This window comes from Bufo bufo, chromosome 4 (assembly GCF_905171765.1).
Source record: "Bufo bufo chromosome 4, aBufBuf1.1, whole genome shotgun sequence".
Taxonomy (NCBI): Eukaryota; Metazoa; Chordata; class Amphibia; order Anura; family Bufonidae; genus Bufo; species Bufo bufo.
In genome coordinates, this window is record NC_053392.1 from 626223982 (window position 1) to 626250916 (window position 26935).

At 44.2% G+C, this 26935-nt stretch overlaps 1 protein-coding gene across 1 annotated transcript in view; it reads right to left on the reverse strand.

Moving 5' to 3' along the window:
- The window catches only part of DNAH8 (dynein axonemal heavy chain 8), a 622089-nt gene that overhangs the window by 162048 nt on the left and 433106 nt on the right, over positions 1-26935 (reverse strand). The window contains exons 62-64 of the mRNA XM_040430275.1: positions 26353-26545; positions 26146-26268; positions 129-259 (exon numbers count right to left, since the gene is read on the reverse strand). Coding sequence (XP_040286209.1) covers positions 129-259; positions 26146-26268; positions 26353-26545 — 447 coding nt within the window. The remainder of the gene's footprint in view (positions 1-128; positions 260-26145; positions 26269-26352; positions 26546-26935) is intronic.

Genomic DNA, 26935 nt, shown 5'->3' on the forward strand with positions numbered 1-26935 from the left:
ACACTGACTGCACCACCAGAATAGTGAGTCCAGCTCTGGAGCATAATACAGGATATAATGTTGTTATAAAGTTAATCATCTCTACAGGCCATACAGAACAGCATGTAAATATACAGCAGCTGACTAACCTTGTACGAACAATTTGGAATATTTTATATCCTGCAATAAACGAGGCGAGCCGTGACAGACTCTGCTTTCCTGACCCAGTATCTCCTATTAACAGAGCATTTCCACGGGCAGTGCGGATGATGCGTGAAATCTGTGGGAAAAACAATAACAGCTGGGAAAGAATACCAAACTAACAGTAACACAAAATTAAAGGTGAAATAAAAGCGTTAAAAGTAGATTTTTAACCAAACAGCATTTATGCCTTAAAGGGGTGGATAGGGGATAACTATTAGATCGGTGGGGGATCTACTGCGGGGACCCCCACCTATCACGAGAACGAGGACCCCGTACAGAGCTGGGCTATCTCTTGGATTCCCATAGAAATGAAGGGAGTGGCCACGCACATGTGCGACCAGCCACTCTGTTCATGTCAGGGGGCTGCAGAGGATACAGAGGCCCCCGTTCTCATGATCGGTGGGGGTCCCATTGGTAGGACCACCACCGATATAATAGTTATCCCCTATCCTGTGGATAGGGAATAACCTCAAACAAGCAGAATACCCATTAAAAGGGCACTTATTTCCAGAACAGGACCCCCGAAGTGAGCCGAGAGCAGCCACGCAAGAGCGGCCACCCTGCATTTGTTTCTGTGGACTGCCAAAAATAACTGGGCTATTTCTGGAACTCCCACAGATGGGACACAAGTGGTAGCATAGAACTCCCATAGGAATGCATGGAGAGTGCCCCTTGCATGTGGGGAAAGCTCTCCTTCATTTTCGAGGGCTCATTCTGGAGATAGGTGTGGGTATCATTGGTGGCATATCCTAGCAATATGCCACCAATGTCTCAGATGAGACAACCCGTCTAAATAGACAAAACAGCGAGTCCAATTTTTGGCTGTGGTTGGAGGTAAGATGGCTGACAATGAATATGGCTTCAGTTTTCACAAGTGCAGTATCAGTCACACTGCTCCATGATTACTCTGCTTATTTTCACCTTGTCTACAAATCTCTGCACATCTAGGCATATGTGTCGTTCAGAGTTTAGGACGTCTGCTGGCAACTCATGTGAATGCTGTAACTGCACTCATCATACCAGGCTCAAATCACACCACGTTAGGTTTCAAATGGTCCCACCAAACGTATACACAGACAGACATATGCAGCTACTGCCATAAATGCAGTACCCCAAAAGAGGGTACTTGCACACTGTTCTGTACTTGCACACTGTTCTTTTTATATAATATTATGCAATGTTATTTAATGCTATTTTATATGTTCATACCATGTAATTTACACAGCATAGCTACTTTATGGATGTGAGGAGGTTAATTACATTGATCAGAAAAGAATAGAACATTCTCCAGCATCCATCAAGGTTGATCGTCTTTATTGTAGATCGGTATAAAAGTACATACTTCAATCTTCACCACAAGTTAACATGTGTCAAACTCGAAAGTTCTTAATCATAACCTAGTGACGTGGACTGACACCTGTGGTTAAATAGGTTTGTTCAGTGGGGGGAGGGTAGAGGTGGGGGAAGGAAAAGGGAAACCGCTAGATACAAAGCTAGTTAACCCCTAGGTTGCCACGTATCAAATCTAACACCCCTGACACGACAAAACATATACTGCTAATACACTGCGTGCAGAATTATTAGGCAAATGAGTATTTTGACCACATCATCCTCTTTATGCATGTTGTCTTACTCCAAGCTGTATAGGCTCGAAAGCCTACTACCAATTAAGCATATTAGGTGATGTGCATCTCTGTAATGAGAAGGGTGTGGTCTAATGACATCAACACCCTATATTAGGTGTGCAGAATTATTAGGCAACTTCCTTTCCTTTGGCAAAATGGGTCAAAAGAAGGACTTGACAGGCTCAGAAAAGTCAAAAATAGTGAGATATCTTGCAGAGGGATGCAGCACTCTTAAAATTGCAAAGCTTCTGAAGCGTGATCATCGAACAATCAAGCGTTTCATTCAAAATAGTCAACAGGGTCGCAAGAAGCGTGTGGAAAAACCAAGGCGCAAAATAACTGCCCATGAACTGAGAAAAGTCAAGCGTGCAGCTGCCAAGATGCCACTTGCCACCAGTTTGGCCATATTTCAGAGCTGCAACATCACTGGAGTGCCCAAAAGCACAAGCTGTGCAATACTCAGAGACATGGCCAAGGTAAGAAAGGCTGAAAGACGACCACAACTGAACAAGACACACAAGCTGAAACGTCAAGACTGGGCCAAGAAATATCTCAAGACTGATTTTTCTAAGGTTTTATGGACTGATGAAATGAGAGTGAGTCTTGATGGGCCAGATGGATGGGCCCGTGGCTGGATTTGTAAAGGGCAGAGAGCTCCAGTCCGACTCAGACGCCAGCAAGGTGGAGGTGGAGTACTGGTTTGGGCTGGTATCATCAAAGATGAGCTTGTGGGGCCTTTTCAGGTTGAGGATGGAGTCAAGCTCAACTCCCAGTCCTACTGCCAGTTTCTGGAAGACACCTTCTTCAAGCAGTGGTACAGGAAGAAGTCTGCATCCTTCAAGAAAAACATGATTTTCATGCAGGACAATGCTCCATCACACGCGTCCAAGTACTCCACAGCGTGGCTGGCAAGAAAGGGTATAAAAGAAGAAAATCTAATGACATGGCCTCCTTGTTCACCTGATCTGAACCCCATTGAGAACCTGTGTTCCATCATCAAATGTGAGATTTACAAGGAGGGAAAACAGTACACCTCTCTGAACAGTGTCTGGGAGGCTGTGGTTGCTGCTGCACACAATGTTGATGGTGAACAGATCAAAACACTGACAGAATCCATGGATGGCAGGCTTTTGAGTGTCCTTGCAAAGAAAGGTGGCTATATTGGTCACTGATTTGTTTTTGTTTTGTTTTTGAATGTCAGAAATGTATATTTGTGAATGTTGAGATGTTATATTGGTTTCACTGGTAAAAATAAATAATTGAAATGGGTATATATTTGTTTTTTGTTAAGTTGCCTAATAATTATGCACAGTAATAGTCACCTGCACACACAGATATCCCCCTAAAATAGCTAAAACTAAAAACAAACTAAAAACTACTTCCAAAAATATTCAGCTTTGATATTAATGAGTTTTTTGGGTTCATTGAGAACATGGTTGTTGTTCAATAATAAAATTAATCCTCAAAAATACAACTTGCCTAATAATTCTGCACTCCCTGTAGATAAAACGGGACAAACCTAAAGCTGTCCATTATAGCATTGAAGATGCCAGATAATACATAAAGTATAAAACCATAACTGTAGGACATAACTCCTGAAAAATCCTAAAACAATGATACTGGCTTAAAAACCGCTGTATATGAACAGCCCCCGATACCATAAATAGATATGTGAGTTACGAATACAAGATAGGTGTTAATCTTATAACTGCATATGACTCTGAATGTCACTGAAATCATATATATTATATTATAGGAAGAAGAAAACATTAATTATATAAAAGCATTAATTCTTTTTTAAGATTGAGACCTGCAGGATGCCTTGTGCCTGGCATAAAGATCCAGTAGGCTTCCCTCAGCAAGATTTTTTTCTTCAAATTACCACCTCTGAAGGGAAGTGTTACTTTTTCAATGGCGAATACACGTAGGTGGCTGACACTTCTATTATGAATGTTAATAAAGTGTTTGGCTGCACTGGAGATGCCTAAAGCCTGAGGGTTTTGTTGTAGTAAATATTGTCTGAAATAGAAATATTAATATTCAAAATCCGCTCTCCAATGTCTTTGTGTAAGGAGAGGTAAAAATCTCAACCGCAGTCAGCCAAAGGTGTTCTCATGTTAAGTTCTGCTGAGCATCTGCCCCGCCGCCCTGCTCAGTCTGCTCACTTTTATTTACTAACAAAAGGTGTAAAAAGGGGCTGGCCCAAGACAAGGATACAGGAAGTGATGACACAGGAAGACAAGACACCATCATTTAGAATAACCTAGCTAGCTAACAAACACATGTATACTATAACCTACCATTACCACTGGAGCTAATTTTATGCAGCCTTGCTCAGTGATCAATGCCAGATAAAGTTACTATGATCCTCATGCATGTTTATTTACAGGACAACGTCATTATCTCCAGTGGCTGATCAGGCGCACTAGAGACAACAAACGCACGTTCCTTTCGTTATATTGTTCTCTTAACAAATGCATCCACGCCAAGCCAATAAATCCGCGTCTTGCGCGGGGGCCCTAGCCGGCGTCCATACATCAGCCAACAAAACACTGCTCTGCTGAACACATCAGTCTCCCCCGGCCCACAGCCCAGCGCATAGCACATGGACCATTCGCCGACGGAGACCTCTGCGCCCAGCAGCTGTGACAGGACATACACGGGAAGATATCCACTCCAATGGTTTACCCTGACACTGAGAGACATGATGACAATACACAATATATTAAATAAACATCCTAATAAAATTTCCACAACAGTTTGCCACATAATTTAGATGTTCCCGTATTCTTGTTTTTAGTTGTCTACTGGTGCATCCTACATATAGAAGATCGCAACATGTACATTTTATAATGTAAATTACCCCAGTTGAATTGCAATTTATATAGTTTTTAATTAAAAAAATTTCAGTATGTGTTGCATTATCAAAAGTGGTAGTACAATGTACATAATTGCAAGTCTTACAAGGATGGCTCCTGCATTTAGTGAAGCCTTGGTATTTTAGCCAGGAGCTCCTTGTAGAAGCAATTTGAGTGAAAAGTGAGGGAGACAACATATTGGCCAATGTACAGGAACGTCGAGGGACAATCCTGCATCCATCTTTAACCACCTCAGCCCCCCTAGCTTAAACACCCTTAATGACCAGGCCACTTTTTACACTTCTGACCTACACTACTTTCACCGTTTATTGCTCGGTCATGCAACTTACCACCCAAATTAATTTTACCTCCTTTTCTTCTCACTAATAGAGCTTTCATTTGGTGGTATTTCATTGCTGCTGACATTTTAATTTTTTTGTTATTAATCGAAATTTAACAAAATTTTTGCAAAAAAATGACATTTTCACTTTCAGTTGTAAAATCTTTTAAAAAAAAACGACATCTATATATAAATTTTGCTCTAAATTTATTGTTCTACATGTCTTTGATAAAAAAAAATGTTTGGGTAAAAAAAAAATGGTTTGGGTAAAAGTTATAGCGTTTACAAACTATGGTACAAAAATGTGAATTTCCGCTTTTTGGAGCAGCTCTGACTTTCTGAGCACCTGTCATGTTTCCTGAGGTTCTACAATGGCCAGACAGTACAAACACCCCACAAATGACCCCATTTCGGAAAGTAGACACCCTAAGGTATTCGCTGATGGGCATAGTGAGTTCATAGAACTTTTTATTTTTTGTCACAAGTTAGCGGAAAATGATGATTTTTTATTTTTTTTTCTTACAAAGTCTCATATTCCACTAACTTGTGACAAAAAATAAAAAATTCTAGGAACTCGCTATGCCCCTCACGGAATACCTTGGGGTGTCTTCTTTCCAAAATGGGGTCACTTGTGGGGTAGTTATACTGCCCTGGCAATTTAGGGGCCCTAATGTGTGGTAAGTATTTTGAAATCAAAATGTGTAAAAAATGACCTGTGAAATCCTAAAGGTGCTCTTTGGAATGTGGGCCCCTTTGCCCACCTAGGCTGCAAAAAAGTGTCACACATCTGGTATCGCCGTACTCAGGAGAAGTTGGGCAATGTGTTTTGGGGTGTCATTTTACATATACCCATGCTGGGTGAGAGAAATATCTCGGCAAAAGACAACTTTTCCCATTTTTTTATACAAAGTTGGCATTTGACCAAGATATTTATCTCACCCAGCATTTATCTCACCCAGCATTTTTTATACAAAGTTGGCATTTGACCAAGATATTTCTCTCACCCAGCATGGGTATATGTAAAATGACACCCCAAAACACATTCCCCAACTTCTCCTGAGTACGGCGATACCACATGTGTGACACTTTTTTGCAGCCTAGATGCGCAAAGGGGCCCACATTCCTTTTAGGAGGGCATTTTTAAACATTTGGATCCCAGACTTCTTCTCACGCTTTAGGGCCCCTAAAATGCCAGGGCAGTATAAATACCCCACATGTGACCCCATTTTGGAAAGAAGACACCCCAAGGTATTCAATGAGGGGCATGGCGAGTTCATAGAAATATTTTTTTTTTTGGCACAAGTTAGCGGAAATTTATTTATTTTTTTCTCACAGTCTCCCTTTCCGCTAACTTGGGACAAAAATTTCAATCTTTCATGGACTCAATATGCCCCTCACGGAATACCTTGGGGTGTCTTCTTTCCGAAATGGGGTCACATGTGGGGTATTTATACTGCCCTGGCATTTTAGGGGCCCTAAAGCGTGAGAAGAAGTTTGGAATATAAATGTCTAAAAAATGTTATGCATTTGGATTCCGTGAGGGGTATGGTGAGTTCATGTGAGATTTTATTTTTTGACACAAGTTAGTGGAATATGAGACTTTGTAAGAAAAAAAAATTAAAAAAAATTATTTCCGCTAACTTGGGCCAAAAAAATGTCTGAATGGAGCCTTACAGGGGGGTGATCAATGACAGGGGGGTGATCAATGACAGGGGGGTGATCAGGGAGTCTATATGGTTATAGTTTTTTTTTTTTGTTTACATGGTTTAAATAGGAATATTTATGATCACAAATATCACAAATATTAGCCTTAAAACAGCTTAAAGATCTCCAGGAGAATATTACCATCAGACTAGCTGATAAAGGGGGGTCTGTAGTGGTACTAGACAAAGAAGTATATAGAGATCAAATGATGGCCATGTTATCAGATGTCAACACATATAAGAGGTTAAAGGGGGATCCACTGACCGGGTACCGCACAGAATACACTGCACTTTTGATAAAAGGTAAAAATATGGGTATATAAGATGAAAAAACATTTACCTTTCTCAATGTAGATGCCTCTGTCACCCCTATTATCCATGCTCTTCCCAAAATGCACAAAAAAATTATTAGACCTATTATGTCAGGTATAGGATCGCTTCTTGAGAGATTGGGTGAATGGTTGGATGGCTTATTACAACCTCTTGTAAAAAGGTTACCAGGCTATGTCAAAGATGCTACTGATGTCTTAAAAGCAATGTCAAATAGAAGATGGGAGAGACACTATACGTGGCTTACTGTGGATGTTATTTCTTTATATCCATCCATACCACATAACATAGCATTAGAATCCCTAGAACATCATCTACATAGATACAGTAGTCAATCTCCATATAGTCAATCTCCAATAGTAGTCAATCTCCAGATTCAATAGACTATATTGGACATCACTCAGTTCCTTTTGACACATAATTATTTCAGCTTTAATTAAGCTTTTTTTTTTGCAAATCCGCGGAGTTTCAATGGGGGCCAAATTTTACCCATCTCTGGCAAACCTGACGATGGGGTATTGGGAGGAACGGTATTTATTTTCCAATACCAATACTTTTGGCACTGACATCGTCTGGTATGGCAGATACATCGATGATTTGCTCCTCATTTGGAGCGGCGATGTGTCTACCATACCAGACTTTGTCGGATATGCGAATATTAATTCATACAATTTACGTTTCACCCACTCAATTGATACTCACAGCATTTCCTTTTTGGATTTGACTCTCAAGGGCATTCCAAACACTGTAGTCCATACAGAATCATAGCACAAAGAGATTACAGGTAACACTATTCTGCAAGCCAGCAGCCATCACCCTAATCATACCATTAAGGCCATTCCAGTAGGCAAATTCATTAGAGCTAAAAGAAATTGTAGTACCCAGGTGGGATTTGAAAAAGAAGCAGATTACATCTGGAATAGGTTGAAAAAAAGAGGATATACTAACTGGATGCTGAAAAGAGCTAAAAAATATAGCCTCCAATAAAAATTGAGATGAACTCCTATTTAAACCATGTAAACAAAAAAAAAAAAGGATTTCAACCAAATCTTCCAAACCCACCATGGTACTCACGTACAGTCGACAATTCAGCTCCATCAAACAAGCAGTTTTCAAATGCCTTCCAATCCTCTATGAGGACAGTATCCTGTATGATACACTTAAAGATGGATGCAGGATTGTCCCTCGACGTTCCTGTACATTGGCCAATATGTTGTCTCCCTCACTTTTCACTCAAATTGCTTCTACAAGGAGCTCCTGGCTAAAATACCAAGGCTTCACTAAATGCAGGAGCCATCCTTGTAAGACTGGCAATTATGTACAGTGTACTACCACTTTTGATAATGCAACACATACTGAACAATTTAAAATTAAAAACTATATAAATTGCAATTCAACTGGGGTAATTTACATTATAAAATGTACATGTTGCGATCTTCTATAAGTAGGATGCACCAGTAGACAACTAAAAACAAGAATACGGGAACATCTAAATGATGTGGCAAAACCTCAGGCTTTAGGCATCTCCAGTGCAGCCAAACACTTCATTAACATGGATAATAGAAGTGTCAGCCATCTACGTGTATTCGCCATTAAAAAAGTAACACTTCCCTTCAGAGGTGGTAATTTGAAGAAAAAAATCTTGCAGAGGGAAGCCTACTGGATCTTTAGGCCAGGCACAAGGCATCCTGCAGGTCTCAATCTTAAAAAAGAATTAATGCTTTTATATCATTAATGTTTTCTTCTTCCTATAATATAATATATATGATTTCAGTGACATTCAGAGTCATATGCAGTTATAAGATTAACCACTTCAGCCCCCAGTGCTTAAACACCCTGAAAGACCAGGCCACTTTTTACACTTCTGACCTACACTACTTTCACCGTTTATTGATCGGTCATGCAACTTACCACCCAAATGAATTTTACCTCCTTTTCTTCTCACTAATAGAGCTTTCATTTGGTGGTATTTCATTGCTGCTGACATTTTTACTTTTTTTGTTATTAATCGAAATTTAACGATTTTTTTGCAAAAAAATGACATTTTTCACTTTCAGTTGTAAAATTTTGCAAAAAAAACGACATCCATATAGAAATTTTGCTCTAAATTTATAGTTCTACATGTCTTTGATAAAAAAAAAAATGTTTGGGTAAAAAAAAAAATGGTTTGGGTAAAAGTTATAGCGTTTACAAACTATGGTACAAAAATGTGAATTTCCGCTTTTTGAAGCAGCTCTGACTTTCTGAGCACCTGTCATGTTTCCTGAGGTTCTACAATGCCCAGACAGTACAAACACCCCACAAATGACCCCATTTCTGAAAGTACACACCCTAAGGTATTCGCTGATGGGCATAGTGAGTTCATAGAACTTTTTATTTTTTGTCACAAGTTAGCGGAAAATTATGATTTTTTTTTTTTTTTTTCTTACAAAGTCTCATATTCCACTAACTTGTGACAAAAAATAAAAACTTCCATGAACTCACTATGCCCATCAGCGAATACCTTGGGGTCTCTTCTTTCCAAAATGGGGTCACTTGTGGGGTAGTTATACTGCCCTGGCATTCTAGGGGCCCAAATGTGTGGTAAGGAGTTTGAAATCAAATTCTGTAAAAAAAGACCTGTGAAATCCGAAAGGTGCTCTTTGGAATATGGGCCCCTTTGCCCACCTAGGCTGCAAAAAAGTGTCACACATCTGGTATCTCCGTACTCAGGAGAAGGTGGGGAATGTGTTTTGGGGTGTCATTTTATATATACCCATGCTGGGTGAGAGAAATATCTTGGCAAAAGACAACTTTTCCCATTTTTTTTATACAAAGTTGTCATTTGACCAAGATATTTATCTCACCCAGCATGGGTATATGTAAAAAGACACCCCAAAACACATTCCTCAACTTCTCCTGAGTACGGGGATACCAGATGTGTGACACTTTTTTGCAGCCTAGGTGGGCAAAGGGGCCCATATTCCAAAGAGCACCTTTCGGATTTCACTCCTCATTTTTTCCTGAATTTGATTTCAAACTCCTTACCACACATTTGGGCCCCTAGAATACCAGGGCAGTATAACTACCCCACAAGTGACCCCATTTTGGAAAGAAGACACCCCAAGGTATTCTGTGAGGGGCATGGCGAGTTCCTAGAATTTTTTATTTTTTGTCACAAGTTAGTGGAAAATGATGATTTTTTATTTTTATTTTTTTTTTCATACAAAGTCTCATATTCCACAAACTTGTGACAAAAAATAAAAACTTCCATGAACTCACTATGCCCATCAGCGAATACCTTGGGGTCTCTTCTTTCCAAAATGGGGTCACTTGTGGGGTAGTTATACTGCCCTGGCATTCTAGGGGCCCAAATGTGTGGTAAGTAGGTAAATGACCTGTGAAATCCGAAAGGTGCTCTTTGGAATGTGGGCCCCTTTGCCCACCTAGGCTGCAAAAAAGTGTCACACATCTGGTATCTCTGTATTCAGGAGAAGTTGAGGAATGTGTTTTGGGGTGTCTTTTTACATATACCCATGCTGGGTGAGATAAATATCTTGGTCAAATGCCAACTTTGTATAAAAAAATGGGAAAAGTTGTCTTTTGCCAAGATATTTCTCTCACCCAGCATGGGTATATGTAAAATGACACCCCAAAACACATTCCCCAACTTCTCCCGATTACGGAGATACCAGATGTGTGACACTTTCTTGCAGCCTAGGTGGGCAAAGGGGCCCATATTCAAAAGAGCACCTTTCGGATTTCACAGGTCATTTTTTACAGAATTTGATTTCAAACTCCTTACCACACATTTGGGCCCCTAGAATGCCAGGGCAGTATAACTACCCCACAAGTGACCCCATTTTGGAAAGAAGAGACCCCAAGGTATTCGCTGATGGGCATAGTGAGTTCATGGAACTTTTTATTTTTTGTCACAAGTTAGTGGAATATGAGACTTTGTATGAAAAAAAAAATAAAAAAAAAAATAAGCATTTTCCACTAACTTGTGACAAAAAATAAAAAATTCTAGGAACTCGCCATGCCCCTCACGGAATACCTTGGGGTGTCTTCTTTCCAAAATGGGGTCACTTGTGGGGTAGTTATACTGCCCTGGCATTTTCCAGGGGCCCTAATGTGTGGTAAGTAGGTAAATGACCTGTGAAATCCTAAAGGTGCTCTTTGGAATATGGGCCCCTTTGCCCACCTAGGCTGCAAAAAAGTGTCACACATCTGGTATCGCCGTACTCAGGAGAAGTTGGGGAATGTGTTTTGGGGTGTCATTTTACATATACCCATGCTGGGTGAGAGAAATATCTTGGCAAAAGACAACTTTTCCCATTTTTTTATACAAAGTTGGCATTTGACCAAGATATTTCTCTCACCCAGCATGGGTATATGTAAAATGACACCCCAAAACACATTCCCCAACTTCTCCTGAGTACGGCGATACCAGATGTGTGACACTTTTTTGCAGCCTAGATGCGCAAAGGTGCCCAAATTCCTTTTAGGAGGGCATTTTTAGACATTTGGATACCAGACTTCTTCTCACGCTTTGGGGCCCCTAGAATGCCAGGGCAGTATAAATACCCCACATGTGACCCCATTTTGGAAAGAAGACACCCCAAGGTATTCAATGAGGGGCATGGCGAGTTCATAGAAAAATTTTTTTTTTGGCACAAGTTAGCGGAAATTGATATTTTTAATTTTTTTCTCACAAAGTCTCCCGTTCCGCTAACTTGGGACAAAAATTTCAATCTTTCATGGACTCAATATGCCCCTCACGGAATACCTGGGGGTGTCTTCTTTCCGAAATGGGGTCACATGTGGGGTATTTATACTGCCCTGGCATTCTAGGGGCCCTAAAGCGTGAGAAGAAGTCTGGAATATAAATGTCTAAAAAATTTTACGCATTTGGATTCCGTGAGGGGTATGGTGAGTTCATGTGAGATTTTATTTTTTGACACAAGTTAGTGGAATATGAGACTTTGTAAGAAAAAAAAAAAAAAATTCTGCTAACTTGGGCCAAAAAAATATCTGAATGGAGCCTTACAGAGGGGTGATCAATGACAGGGGGGTGATCAATGACAGGGGGGTTGATCAATGACAGGGGGGTTGATCAATGACAGGGGGGTTGATCAATGACAGGGGGGTTGATCAATGACAGGGGGGTTGATCAGGGAGTCTATATGGGGTGATCACCACAGTCATTGATCACGCCCCTGTAAGGCTTCATTCAGACGTCCGGATGCGTTTTGCGGATCCGATCCATCTATCAGTGGATCCGTAAAAATCATGCGGACGTCTGAATGGAGCTTTACAGGGGGGTAATCAATGACAGGGGGGTGATCAGGGAGTCTATATGGGGTGATCACCACAGTCATTGATCACGCCCCTGTAAGACTTCATTCAGACGTCCGGATGCGTTTTGCGGATCCGATCCATCTATCAGTGCATCCGTAAAAATCATGCGGACATCTGAATGGAGCTTTACAGGGGGGTAATCAATGACGGGGGGGTGATCAGGGAGTCTATATGGGGTGATCACCACAGTCATTGATCATGCCCCTGTAAGGCTTCATTCAGACGTCCGGATGCGTTTTGCGGATCGGATCCATCTATCAGTGCATCCGTAAAAATCATGCGGACATCTGAATGGAGCTTTACAGGGGGGTGATCAATGACAGGGGGGTGATCAGGGAGTCTATATGGGGTGATCACCACAGTCATTGATCATGCCCCTGTAAGGCTTCATTCAGACGTCCGGATGCGTTTTGCGGATCGGATCCATCTATCAGTGCATCCGTAAAAATCATGCGGACATCTGAATGGAGCTTTACAGGGGGGTGATCAGGGAGTCTATATGGGGTGATCACCACAGTCATTGATCATGCCCCTGTAAGGCTTCATTCAGACGTCCGGATGCGTTTTGCGGATCGGATCCATCTATCAGTGCATCCGTAAAAATCATGCGGACATCTGAATGGAGCTTTACAGGGGGGTGATCAGGGAGTCTATATGGGGTGATCACCACAGTCATTGATCACGCCCCTGTAAGGCTTCATTCAGACGTCCGGATGCGTTTTGCGGATCCGATCTATCTATCAGTGGATCCTTAAAAATCATGCGGACGTCTGAATGGAGCTTTACAGGGGGTTGATCAATGACAGGGGTGTAATCAATGACAGGGGGGGTGATCAGGGAGTCTATATGGGGTGTTAACCACAGTCATTGATCACGTCCCTGTAAGGCTTCATTCAGACGTCCGGATGCGTTTTGCGGATCCGATCCATCTATCAGTGGATCCGTAAAAATCATGCGGACATCTGAATGGAGCTTTACAGGGGGGTAATCAATGACAGGGGGGTGATCAATGACAGGGGGGTGATCAGGGAGTCTATATGGGGTGATCAGGGGTGATCAGGGGTGATCAGGGGCTAATAAGGGGTTAATAAGTGACGGGGGGGGGGGGGGGGTGTAGTGTAGTGTAGTGGTGCTTGGTGGGACTTTACTGAGCTACCTGTGTCCTCTGGTGGTCGATCCAAACAAATGGGACCACCAGAGGACCAGGTAGCAGGTATATTAGACGCTGTTATCAAAACAGCGTCTAATATACCTGTTAGGGGTTAAAAAAAACACATCTCCAGCCTGCCAGCGAACGATCGCCGCTGGCAGGCTGGAGATCAACTCTCTTACCTTCCGTTCCTGTGAGCGCGCGCGCCTGTGTGCGCGCGTTCACAGGAAATCTCGGCCATCGCGAGATGACGCATATATGCGTGACTCTGCGCAGGGCTGCCACCTCCGGAACGCGATCCTGCGTTAGGCGGTCCGGAGGTGGTTAACACCTATCTTGTATTCGTAACTCACATATCTATTTATGGTATCGGGGGCTGTTCATATACAGCGGTTTTTAAGCCAGTATCATTGTTTTAGGATTTTTCAGGAGTTATGTCCTACAGTTATGGTTTTATACTTTATGTATTATCTGGCATCTTCAATGCTATAATGGACAGCTTTAGTTTGTCCCGTTTTATCTATTAGCAGTATATGTTTTGTCATGTCAGTGTCCCCGCCAGATCTCTGAGAAGTTCTGATAGACGTTCTTCAGTACCTCCTGCATGATGTTCTTTTGTTTTGCTTTCGCTTTGACATCTCTTCTCCCTCTCCCAGCTGTCATCTATTAGCAGTGATTGCCTCCCTTTATATCTCCTCCCATACTGCTTCACTTTGCGGTTTATACTACTTCCTGGATTGGTTTCACTGCTTGAAGTTGCTACTGCTGGTTCCTCAAGATAAGTCTATTTCTGTATTGTGTTTTCCTGTTGACTTGATTCTAGGTGACCCTGACTCCCTCCGTATTAAGTGCAGGGAGCCGGTGGTCGTGTCCCCTCACTATTATAGGGTTTGCAGGTGTCACTCAGTCTAAGGTACGTGGACATGCAACTTTCTATCATTGAGATCTTTGCATGGGCTGAGCAGTGAGGGAGAGCTCTAGGGCTTTAATAGGACTCACCCTTTTGTTCCTTAGTTTTGGATCAAGTCAGTCGGATCTTTATTTGTTACTTATTGTTTCCTGCAACACCATCCGTGACAGTCAGGGATGTTAGATTTGATACGTGGCATTCTAGGGGTTAATTGGATTTGTATCTAGCGGTTTCCCTTTTCCTTCCCCCACCTCTACTCTCCCCCCACTGAACAAACCTATTTAACCACAGATGTCAGTACACGTCACTAGGTTATGATTAAGAACTTTTGAGTTTGAAACATGTTAACCTGTGGTGGAGAGTGGTGAAGATTGAAGTATGTACTTTTATACCGATCTACAATAAAGACGATCAACCTTGATGGATGCTGGAGAATGTTCTATTCTTTTCTGATTATACAAGGGACGGGTCCGGTCCTCTCCGTGCACCGAACGCTTATGGTGAGCTGGATATTTTTCTCCTTTAATTACTGACGTTAATTACATTGACTCAGCCCCTGCAGGAAGTTATTGACATGCCCCGCCCTGACTATGTGCGGAGGTCGGCCAGAATAGCAGCACGAGTTTAGTGTTTTGTTTTGGAGCCGTGCTGGATCCGCCTCCCATCAGGTGCACTGGGTGGGGTCATTAGTTTAAATAGCACTCCAGCCCAGTGCTCTGAGCGGATTATAGGAATCACTTTGGTCTTGGAAGCTAGGAAGGAAGGTTGGCTGTTCCAGCTCAGAAAGATAAGTGTGGTTTCTAGTTTGATTGTTTTGTGTCATCTCTCCCATCCAGGTTCTGTGCGAGCAGGCTGCTCCTATTTCCCCTCTTCACCATCTCAGGGAATTTAGGGTGTTTCAGCCCAGGCACGGGGACACATCATACCTACCACTAAGGTCTGCATGTGGGCTGAGCAGTGCAGGGAGAGAGGTCAGGGATTAGCTAGGAGGTGACCCTTCCCCTGCCTCTCGCCTAGAGCCTGGTTGGTGGTTTATCTGTTAGTCTGAGTGCACGTCCGCCGTGACATTATAATCCGCCTAAAACTTTGACTGTCATTACTCAGCGGTTTTGTGATGACGGCAATTGAAGCATTAGTTGACCGCATGCAGGGGCTATCCCTAGAGGTTGCGGAGCTGCATGGTTCGGTCGCACGGTGTCAGAGTGCTCTGGCATCAGGAGGAGGTCAAGTTTGTGTGAAGCCTAAAGTGGCTCTTCCTGATCGATTTTCAGGGGGTACGGATGACTTTGTCCGTTTTAGAGAGTCCTGCAAATTGTACTTTCGGCTGCGTCCATCATCGTCAGGTGATGAGAGTCAGAGGATAGGTATAATTATTCTCTGCTTAAAGGGGACGCGCAATCCTGGGCCTTTTCTCTGCCGTCTGGTTCTCGGGCGCTCCGGTCGGTGGAGGAATTTTTTAAGGCTCTGGGATTAATCTACGATGACCCAGATCGGGTCTCGATGGCAGAGTCGCGATTACGTAATTTGTTTCAGGGGGAACTTACTGCAGAGGCTTACTGTGTTGAATTTAGGAGATGCGCTACCATGCGGAACCCATGCAATTGGGTTAGATTTCTTGCATTCTGATAGTAGAGACTTTAGGAAATTGCACAAACTATGTTACTATTGTGGAAAGAGTGGTCATTTTGTTTTTGCTTGTCCTTATGTTAAACCGCAGGTGGTAGAGAAAAATAAAAAATAAAACTTCCCTGTCACTTGGTAGCATGAATGGTGTGGTGGAGCAGGCAGGTATGCAAGCTCCCTGCAGTTCCCGTTTTCTCCTTCCAGCTATGGTGGCGCTGGAGTCAAGAAATGTTTTTGTTGAGGTGTTCCTTGATTGTGGTGCTGGGGTAAACCTAATTGACTTTCTTTTCCTTCAAAATCTAGGACTAAGTACTTGCACTTTAGAGAACGAGATTCGTGTTTTTGCAATTGATTCTTCCCCTCTTTCTCAAAAGAGCCTTACTCACATTGTTCATGGTATTCACTTAAGGGTGGGTGATTCACATGTTGAAATTATTTCTTGTTTTTTCTTGAAGGATTTGCCAGCTCCTATAGTTTTGGGGTTGCCATGGTTGACTAAACATAACCCAATTATAGACTGGCAAGCGAGACAAATCATCGGTTGGAGTGAGTTTTGTTCGGATAATTGTTTTGGCACATCTATCTCTGGTGTGTCCATTACGGCTTTACCTCAGTATCGCTCAGATTTTGCGGATGTCTTTTCAGAGGGTGGAATTGCCCCCTCATCGTGACTATGATTGTCCAGTTAATCTCATCCCAGGGGCTAAGTTGCCAAAGTCTCGGCTTTACGACCTTTCTCAACCCGAAAGAGAGGTCATGCGAAAGTATATCGCCGAGAGTTTGGCAAAAGGTCATATTAGACCATCTAAGTCTCCTGTCGCAGTGGGTTTATTCTTTGTGAAGAAAAAGGATGGATCACTGAGACTGTGTTTGGATTTCCGGGAATTGAACCGTATTACAGTCCGGGATCCATATCCCCTGCCTTTGATCTCTGATCTTTTTGATCAGATTGTGGGAGCCAAAGGGTTCTCCAAGTTGGATTTCAGAGGGGCCTACAATCTGATCAGAATCAAGGAGGGGGATGAATGGAAAACGGCCTTCAATACGCACGAGGGTCATTTTGAGAACCTGGTTATGCCTTTTGGGTTGACGAACGCGCCAGCAGTATTTCAGCGATTCGTCAATGACATTTTTCATCATTTGGTGGGGAGGTTCGTAGTAGTTTACCTGGATGATTTTTTAATTTATTCTCCTGATCTGAAGACCCATCAGGATCATGTGAGACAGGTTTTGACGATCCTTCGGGAGAATAAATTATATGCTAAATTGGAGAAATGTTTGTTTGCGGTGCAAGAGCTTCCGTTCTTGGGATACTTGCTTTCTGATTCTGGTTTTCGTATGGGCCCAGAGAAGGTCCGGGCGGTTCTGGAATGGGAGCGACCAGAGAATCAGAAAGCCTTGATGCGGTTCTTGGGGTTTACGAATTATTATAGAAAATTTATTTCGAACTACTCTACCATAGTAAAACCTCTCACTGATATGACCAAGAAGGGCGCCGACGTCTCTGTCTGGTCGGATGAGGCATTGCAGGCCTTTCCGGCTATTAAAGAGCGTTTTTTCGTCTGCTCCCATTCTGGTGCAGTCGGATGTGTGTCAGCCATTTGTAGTGGAGGTTGATGCATCAGAGGTGGGGGTTGGTGCGGTGTTGTCACAGGGTTCATCCCCTGGCAAGTGGGTCCCGTGTGCCTTTTTCTCCAAGAAGCTCTCGGTCGCCGAGAGGAATTATGATGTTGGAAATAGAGAGTTGTTGGCTATCAAGTTGACCTTTGAGGAATGGCGTCACTGGTTGGAGGGGGCATCTCACCCCGTTACGGTATATACAGACCATAAGAATTTGGCTTACCTGCAATCTGCCAAGCGTCTGAACCCTAGGCAGGCCAGATGGTCACTGTTTTTTACCAGGTTCAATTTTGTGGTTACCTTTCGCCCAGGGGTCAAGAACGTCAAGGCAGATGCCTTGTCTCGCAGCTTCCCTGGGGGAGGTGATTCAGAGGATCCTGCGCCGATTTTAGCGGATGGGGTGGTGGTCTCCACTCTATACCCTGAATTGGAGATGGAGGTGTTGGGAGCCCAGGAGGGGGCTCCTGGTTCTTGTCCCCCAGGGAGGTTGTTTGTTCCTGAGGGCCTGCGATACAAGGTGTTCAAGGAACATCACGATACTGTCCTTGCTGGACATCCTGGGGGTAAGTCCACCTGTGATCTGGTGTCCCGGAGGTTCTGGTGGCCAGGGTTACGTAAGAGCTTTGAGAATTATGTGACAGCCTGTGAAACCTGCGCTCGGTCAAAGGTTGCTCATACTCGACCGGCTGGTTCACTTCTTCCATTGTCTATTCCGTCTCGTCCTTGGACGCATTTGTCTATGGACTTTATTACGGATCTGCCGAGTTCCTCCGGGAGAACAGTGATTTTGGTGGTAGTTGACCGTTTCAGTAAAATGGCTCACTTTATATCGCTAACTAGTCTGCCTAACGTTAAGACTCTTGCGCAGATTTTTGTGGATAATATTGTGAAATTGCATGGTATTCCTTCGGATGTTATCTCTGATAGGGGCACGCAGTTTGTCTCCAGGTTTTAGAGGGCGTTCTGCTCTCGGCTTGGCATTCAACTTTCATTCTCTTCGGCTTTTCATCCGCAGTCGAATGGTCAGACGGAGCGTACTAATCAAAACCTGGAGACCTACTTGAGGTGATTTGTGGCTGAGAATCAGGAGGACTGGTCCTCATTCTTGTCCTTAGCAGAATTTGCGTTGAATAACTGTTGTCACGAGGGTATCAAGAGCCACGTCTGACTCCGTTATACCCGGGGTCAGGAAGTCGCAGCGGGTGGCTGCGCGCTCTATATCTAAAGATCACGTTGTTTCTTAGTGATTGTTTTCTGTGTTTGCCTTGCTATCCTTTTTGTCTCTCTCAGGGATCCGTAGCTTCTCCTCCTCAGCTGTTTCTTGTCTGCCACTCCCTACCTCCTTATATTCTCCCCTCACACCACTCCAGTGGGTCAGTATAGATGTCCAGGCAGGAAGCTCTATAACTGGCAACTAGAGAAGTGTGAGGGGAGAATATAAGGAGGTAGGGAGTGGCAGACAAGAAACAGCTGAGGAGGAGAAGCTACGGATCCCTGAGAGAGACAAAAAGGATAGCAAGGCAAACACAGAAAACAATCACTAAGAAACAACGTGATCTTTAGATATAGAGCGCGCAGCCACCCGCTGCGACTTCCTGACCCCGGGTATAACGGAGTCAGACGAGGCTCTTGATACCCTCGTGACAGTACCCCCCCTTTCACGAGGGGCCTCCGGACACTCAGGACCAGGTCTCTCCGGATGAGAGGCATGGAAAGTCTGAATTAACCTGTTGGCGTTTACCTCTGACGCTGGAACCCACATTCTTTCCTCGGGACCGTAACCCCTCCAATGCACCAGATACTGAAGAGAGCGGCGGACCCGACGAGAATCAACAATTCTGGCTATTTGAAACTCCAGATTACCAGCCACAATGACAGGAGGAGGTGGCAGCGGCGATGGTTCTAGAGGTGGAACATACTTCTTGAGTAACGATTTATGGAAGACGTTATGGATCTTAAAAGTCTGAGGTAGCTCCAGGCGAAAAGCCACAGGGTTAATGACGGCTACTATTTTATAGGGACCAATGAACCTAGGACCCAGTTTCCAAGAAGGAACCTTCAACTTAATATTCCTAGTAGACAACCACACAGTCATTCACTCCTAGGTCCGGACCTGGCGACCGTTTCTTATCGGCCATGCATTTATATTTACCACTCATCTTTTTCAAGTTAACTTGCACCTTCTGCCATACCGATGAAAGAGATGAAGAAAACCTTTCCTCTTCGGGAACCCCAGAAGACCCCCCCTCTTTGAAAGTACAAAATTGGGGATGAAAACCGTATGCACCAAGGAATGGTGACTTGCCAGTGGACTCCTGATAATGATTATTTATGGCAAACTCAGCTAACGGTAAATATGATGACCACAACTCTTGGTTTTCAGACACAAAACACCTTAAATATGTTTCTAGGTTTTGGTTGGTACGCTCAGTCTGTCCATTCGACTGAGGATGGAAAGCTGAGGAAAAGGACAAGTGAACCCCCAAACGGGAACAAAAAGCTTTCCAAAACTTAGAAATAAACTGGGTTCCCCGATCCGAAACCACATCGGAAGGGACCCCGTGAAGCTTCACGATTTCACTGATAAACACCTGAGCGAGAGTTTTAGCATTAGGAAGTGCGGGTAGCGCAATAAAGTGTACCATTTTGCTAAACCGGTCTACTACTACCAAGATAACTGTTTTACCCGCCGACAACGGTAAGTCAGTGATGAAATCCATTGACAGATGTGTCCATGGCCTATTGGGGATGAAAAGTGGCAATAAAGACCCTGCTGGACGTGTATGAGAGACTTTCGCGCGTGCACAAGTAGAACAAGTAGACACGAAATCCATTACATCCTGACGCAACCTTGGCCACCAAAAACGACGAGATAAAAGCTCCAAGGTTGCTTTACTACCCGGGTGTCCAGCAAGTGCCGAATTATGATGTTCTTTTAATAATTCAAGACGCAGGTTTAACGGTACAAACAATTTCTCTGAGGGGCAAGAGGCCGGGGCGTCCCCCTGAGCCTCTAACACCTTTCCCTCTAGAACAAAGTGTACAGCAGAGACAACCACTCCTCTTTGTAAAATAGGTACCGGATCACAAACATTACCCCCTCCAGGGAAACTACGAGATAATGCGTCTGCCTTGGTATTTTTTGCCCCAGGACGATAGGTGATTACAAAGTTAAATCTGGTAAAGAATAGCGACCACCTAGCTTGTCTAGGGGTGAGACGCTTAGCCGATTCTAGGTACAGAAGGTTTTTTTGATCCGTAATCACCGTGACGGGGTGGATTGCTCCCTCTAAGAAGTGACGCCACTCTTCAAGCGCCAGTTTAATCGCCAACAGTTCCCTATTTCCAATATCATAATTCTTCTCCGCAGAAGATAATTTTTTGGAAAAGAAAGCGCAAGGACGCCATTTGCCAGGAGACGGACCCTGAGACAATACAGCTCCCACTCCCACCTCTGACGCATCTACCTCGACAATAAAAGGCTGGGAGACATCAGGTTGAATTAGAACAGGTGCCGAGGTAAACCTCTCCTTTAGAGAGGAAAATGCATCTTTAGCGGCGTCAGACCATTTGGAAAAATCCGTCCCCTTCCTAGTCATGTCGGTAAGGGGTTTAACGATCACTGAATAATTTTTAATGAACTTTCTATAGAAATTAGCGAAACCCAAAAACCGTTGTAGGGCTTTAAGGTTCTCAGGAAGATCCCAATCTAAAATTGCCTGGACCTTCCTAGGATCCATGCGGAAACCTGAAGCAGATAATAGATATCCCAGGAACTGTAATTCCTGAACAGCTAAGACACATTTTTCAATTTTCGCATATAATTTATTCGTCCGTAGGACCTGCAGTACTTGCCTGACATGCACCTCATGTGTTTTCAGATCAGCCGAATAAATTAAGATATCATCTAGGTATATGACTACAAACCTGCCGATGAGATGACTAAAAATATCATTAACAAAATGTTGGAAGACAGCAGGGGCATTGGTCAGACCGAAAGGCATAACTAGATTTTCATAATGCCCCTCAGGGGTGTTAAAAGCTGTCTTCCACTCATCCCCTTCCCTGATACGAATCAGATTGTAGGCCCCCCTAAGATCAAGTTTGGAGAACCACTTAGCACCCGCAATCTGATTAAAAAGGTCAGGAATGAGAGGAAGAGGGTATGGGTCACGGATGGTTATCTGGTTTAACTCACGGAAATCTAAGCAAGGACGCAGGCCCCTATCTTTCTTTTTAACAAAGAAAAACCCTGCAGCCACGGGTGAAGAAGAGGGTCTGATGTGTCCCTTAGCCAGACTCTCGGAGATATAATCTTTTATGGCTTGTCTCTCGGGACCCGAAAGATTATACAACCTGGACTTGGGTAATTTTGCCCCGGGAATCAGGTTAACCGGGCAATCATAAGGACGATGAGGTGGTAGTTTCTGACAACCCTTTTCAGAAAAAACGTCCTCAAAGTCCCTCCAGAACGTAACATGAAAGACACTCATTATGGTGGTCCCCTACCCGAAGGTGTAAATTACGAACAATGTGGGTGAGGTTTCTCTGAGACAGAGGAGCAGAATATATAGCGAATACGGGAATAGGTCTCTGCAGCGTACAGAGAGACAAACCCATAGTGCGGGCAAAATGGGCATCAATCAAGTTTACCCCTGCTCCACTGTCTAGAAAAAAAGAAATAGACTCCGTCTTAACACCAAAAACAATGACCGCTGGTAACACAAATTGAAATGTTCGTATGGAGGAAACGTATACCCCCCGGCTGACATCCTCCGCACAGCCCGGGGTTAGTAGTTTTCCGACGGTCTTTTGTTTTTGAGAAAGGAGGGACAGACATTAATGAAATGACCCCTCCCCCCACAGAAAAAACAAGCCCCCCCCCCCTACGGCGAACCTCGGGAGGACGGACCTGACGAGAAGTTCCGCCTAGCTGCATAGGCTCATCTAAGTCAGTACAGGCTGACTGTTGCTTGGGAGAGGTAACCTATTGCTCCGGAATTTTCGATCTCTCCCTAAGACGTCTATCTATTCTGATAGAGAGGGACATAACAGCATCAAGGGAAAGGGGGGTCTCATACAGCGCCAGTGCATCCTTAACCCTTTCAGATAACCCAGAGCAGAACTGACTCCTGAGAGCCGGGTCGTTCCACTGAGTATCCGTAGCCCACCTACGGAACTCTGAGCAATATTCCTCTGCTGACCGATCTCCCTGTAGGAGTCTCCGTAACTTCGACTCAGCCAGGGCGACTCGGTCAGGGTCATCATATATGAGACCCAAAGCCCCAAAAAATCCCTCCACTGACCGAAGAGCCTGAGAACCAGGGGGTAACGAGAACGCCCAGGATTGCGGATCCCCCTGAAGCAGGGAAATGACAATCCCTACCCGCTGTTCTTCATGACCTGAGGAGTAAGGGCGCAACTTAAAATATAATTTGCAGGCCTCACGGAACGTCGCACATTTGTCCCTTCCCCCAGAAAATCTGTCAGGAAGAGCAACCTCTGGGGGTGCGGTCTGCTGCATTTGCTGCTGTTGTTGGAGAACAGACGCCTTCAATCCTGCCACCTCCAAAGACAGGCTTTGAAGCTGTTCTGCCAAGGCATCAATAGGATCCATATTGGATTCTAAGTAGAGAGAGAAAAAAAAAACAACAAATAAAAAATTATAATTTTTTTTTTATTTTTATTTTTTCTCAAAAAGTAAGGGCCAGTTATAATATCACGGTCGGCGTGGCTATCACATACGTGACACAGAGGGAGGGAACGAGGAAGGCCCTGCCCAAGTGAGAGAGAAGATGGTGACCCCTGACTCACCTGGCGGCTGGCACCTGGCTGCCCTGACGTCCCTAGACGGGTTCCTCACCCGTACGCCGATCACGTGCCTAAAGCCCTGGCTTTCCCTGAGCTGAGCCCTAGGTAGTGAACAGGGCGATGGGAACACTAGTCCGCACCACTAACTCTAAGGGAAAACACCAAGGGGAGGACAGACAACACAGACTCAACATATAATCCCAGGTGGGCGACAACAGGAGACAACAATAAGCCCAACAGGGATCCGGAGGGTAGCACTCAGGAACGACAACCAGGATTCACCACTCCAGTGGGTCAGTATAGATGTCCAGGCAGGAAGCTCTATAACTGGCAACTAGAGAAGTGTGAGGGGAGAATATAAGGAGGTAGGGAGTGGCAGACAAGAAACAGCTGAGGAGGAGAAGCTACGGATCCCTGAGAGAGACAAAAAGGATAGCAAGGCAAACACAGAAAACAATCACTAAGAAACAACGTGATCTTTAGATATAGAGCGCGCAGCCACCCGCTGCGACTTCCTGACCCCGGGTATAACGGAGTCAGACGTGGCTCTTGATACCCTCGTGACAACTGTAGGCAGGAGTCCACGGGTAAGTCGCCATTTTTTGGCGCATACAGTTTCCATCCTCAGTTTGGTACCTTTTCTGGGACTGGTTCCTCTGGGTTGCCAGAGGAGGAGAGATTCTCTTCTGCCTTATCCTCCATCTGGCGGAGGATTCAAGGGAATTTTGAGAGGATGGGCGAGAGGTATAAACGAATGGCTGACAGGAGACGTGTGACTGGTCCGGACCTGTGTGTGGGTGATCTGGTGTGGTTGTCCACTAAAAATATCAAATTAAGAGTGCCATCTTGGAAACTGGGTCCAAGATTTATTGGTCCGTATAAAATTTATGCGGTGATCAATCCTGTAGCGTTTCGGCTGGATCTTCTGCAGACTTGGAGGATCCCTGATGTGTTCCACAGGTCGTTACTAAAAAAATATGTGAAACCGGTGGAACCATCGCCATTGCCTCCTCCTCCTCTTCTAGTTGAGGGAAACTTGGAGTTCGAGATCTCCAGGATTCTCGACTCTAGAATTCTTCAGGGGTTCCCTCCAGTACCTGGTGCACTGGAGGGGATACGGCCCTGAGGAGAGGACGTGGCTTCCGGCTCTAGATGTCAACGCCAGCCGACTGGTGAGGGCTTTTCATAGGTGCCATCCGGATAAGGTTGGTCCGGGGTGTCCGGAGGGAAGGGGGGGTACTGTCATGCCCCGCCCTGACTATGTGCGGAGGTCGGCCAGAATAGCAGCACGAGTTTAGTGTTTTAGTTTTGGAGCCGTGCTGGATCCGCCTCCCATCAGGTGCACTGGGTGGGGTCATTAGTTTAAATAGCACTCCAGCCCAGTGCTCTGAGCGGATTATAGGAATCACTTTGGTCTTGGAAGCTAGGAAGGAAGGTTGGCTGTTCCAGCTCAGAAAGATAAGTGTGGTTTCTAGTTTGATTGTTTTGTGTCATCTCTCCCACTCTCCCATCCAGGTTCTGTGCGAGCAGGCTGCTCCTATTTCCCCTCTTCACCATCTCAGGGAATTTAGGGTGTTTCAGCCCAGGCACGGGGACACATCATACCTACCACTAAGGTCTGCATGTGGGCTGAGCAGTGCAGGGAGAGAGGTCAGGGATTAGCTAGGAGGTGACCCTTCCCCTGCCTCTCGCCTAGAGCCTGGTTGGTGGTTTATCTGTTAGTCTGAGTGCACATCCGCCGTGACAGTTATGGTGTGGATCCTGGATCTGCCGCTAGTTCTGTCCAGAGTAGGAAGGGAGAACTTTGACATGTGCTCACCTCCTCACAGGACTAGGCCAAAGATCCCGAGAATCACCTTCTCTGAGGATTATCTACCCATGTGACAGAAATCACAATTTTTTAGAACTTCAGAAAAAGAGAGAGAAAAAGGGAAGCCAGAAGGTCCAGAATCTGCATGGCTGAGCATTGGACACAGTAAGGTATTTTGCTGTTTACGATTGCTACAGACTTTACTGCAGTGAGAGGGACATTGCTAAAACACCCTTCACACTTGGACACGTTCTGGCCAGTTGTAATCCTGTACCCCTCAGAAGGAAATTCAGCAAAAAGAGATTTTGGACAGGTAGAGACGGAAAGAGTACTACAATTCCCAACCTTGCTCAAATACATACATTGCTATCTGGGAAGAAATGCACTGTCAATTCTTTGACAGAGCTACTACTACTCCCATCCTCCACTCCTCCGGGGCTTGTGGCATAGACACGTGTTCTTTTTTGCACACAGCTGAATTGGAAAGCTCTGTGGACTATGTTCTTCTATACAGATGAGGCCGTGGGATCTGACATGTAGATTGCTGATTAGCATACCAATTAGACTACATTACTTTCAGATGCCACCTTACAGACGCTCTTGAAAAAGATTCAGGCTTGGATCAAAACACAGAGAGTGTGAGATAACTTTTCATTATTTCATTATATTTCTATTACATTATGTTTATAGGGAGTCTGTCATTTTGCAGATCTGCTTAGCCTTGCCTACTGAACTCAATGGACGCATGTGTGTATACGTAAATTCATGGTGTGAATTAAGTCATTAACAATTAAACTGGAGTCCCTTGTACAATTTGTCTCCTTGCTGTAATTGATGCTTACCTTAATGAGATGTATTACTGCATCTCTGAACAATACCAGCTCAATGGGAGATCCTATCCCTGTGTCATTAAGTTGTTTTTGGAAGTGCCTCAATTTTTCACACAGAAATTCAAAACTTGCAACCTGAAATAAATGCATAAAATATTAACTGGCGGGAAGGTGAGCGGCGACATTCCGAAGTTCACATCCCTCTAGAGATCATGTTACCATCTCATATAATTTTGGAGCTTCATGTACAATGTCTTCTGGCTCTTCTCCAGAACGTTCTGGCACATCCCTCAGAAAATCCACAAAATAGAAATCATTTTGTACTTCTGACACCAACTGTGGATCCACATTTTCTGCAATAACTTGCGCAAGAGATTTATCAAACCAGCTGTGGTCTTCATGACATACAAACCTAAAACACACGGTAAAATGTTACTGCAGACATCTAAGTACCACTGAGACATAATGTTCTTTCTGCAGCATAATGAAAACTAAAACCTTGGGAAATGAAGCCTGGTCCGTGTTAAGGCCCCTTCACGTCGGCTGACACAGCAGGCAGTTATCGGGAACTAACCATTCGTTCCTGATAACTGCCTGCTCTTTACAGGAGGTGAAAGCTGCATTTACATGAAGCAATCACCACTGTTGTATGGGGACGAGTGACTGCTTGTTCCCATGCCCATTCATTATTTCTGAGCAGCAGACTGCTGTTAGGAGCATGACCTGCTGTCCAGAAAGGCTGTTTTAGGTGTCTGCATCAGTGATGCCTTCGCCCGATGAACGAGCACTTGCTTATTCATTG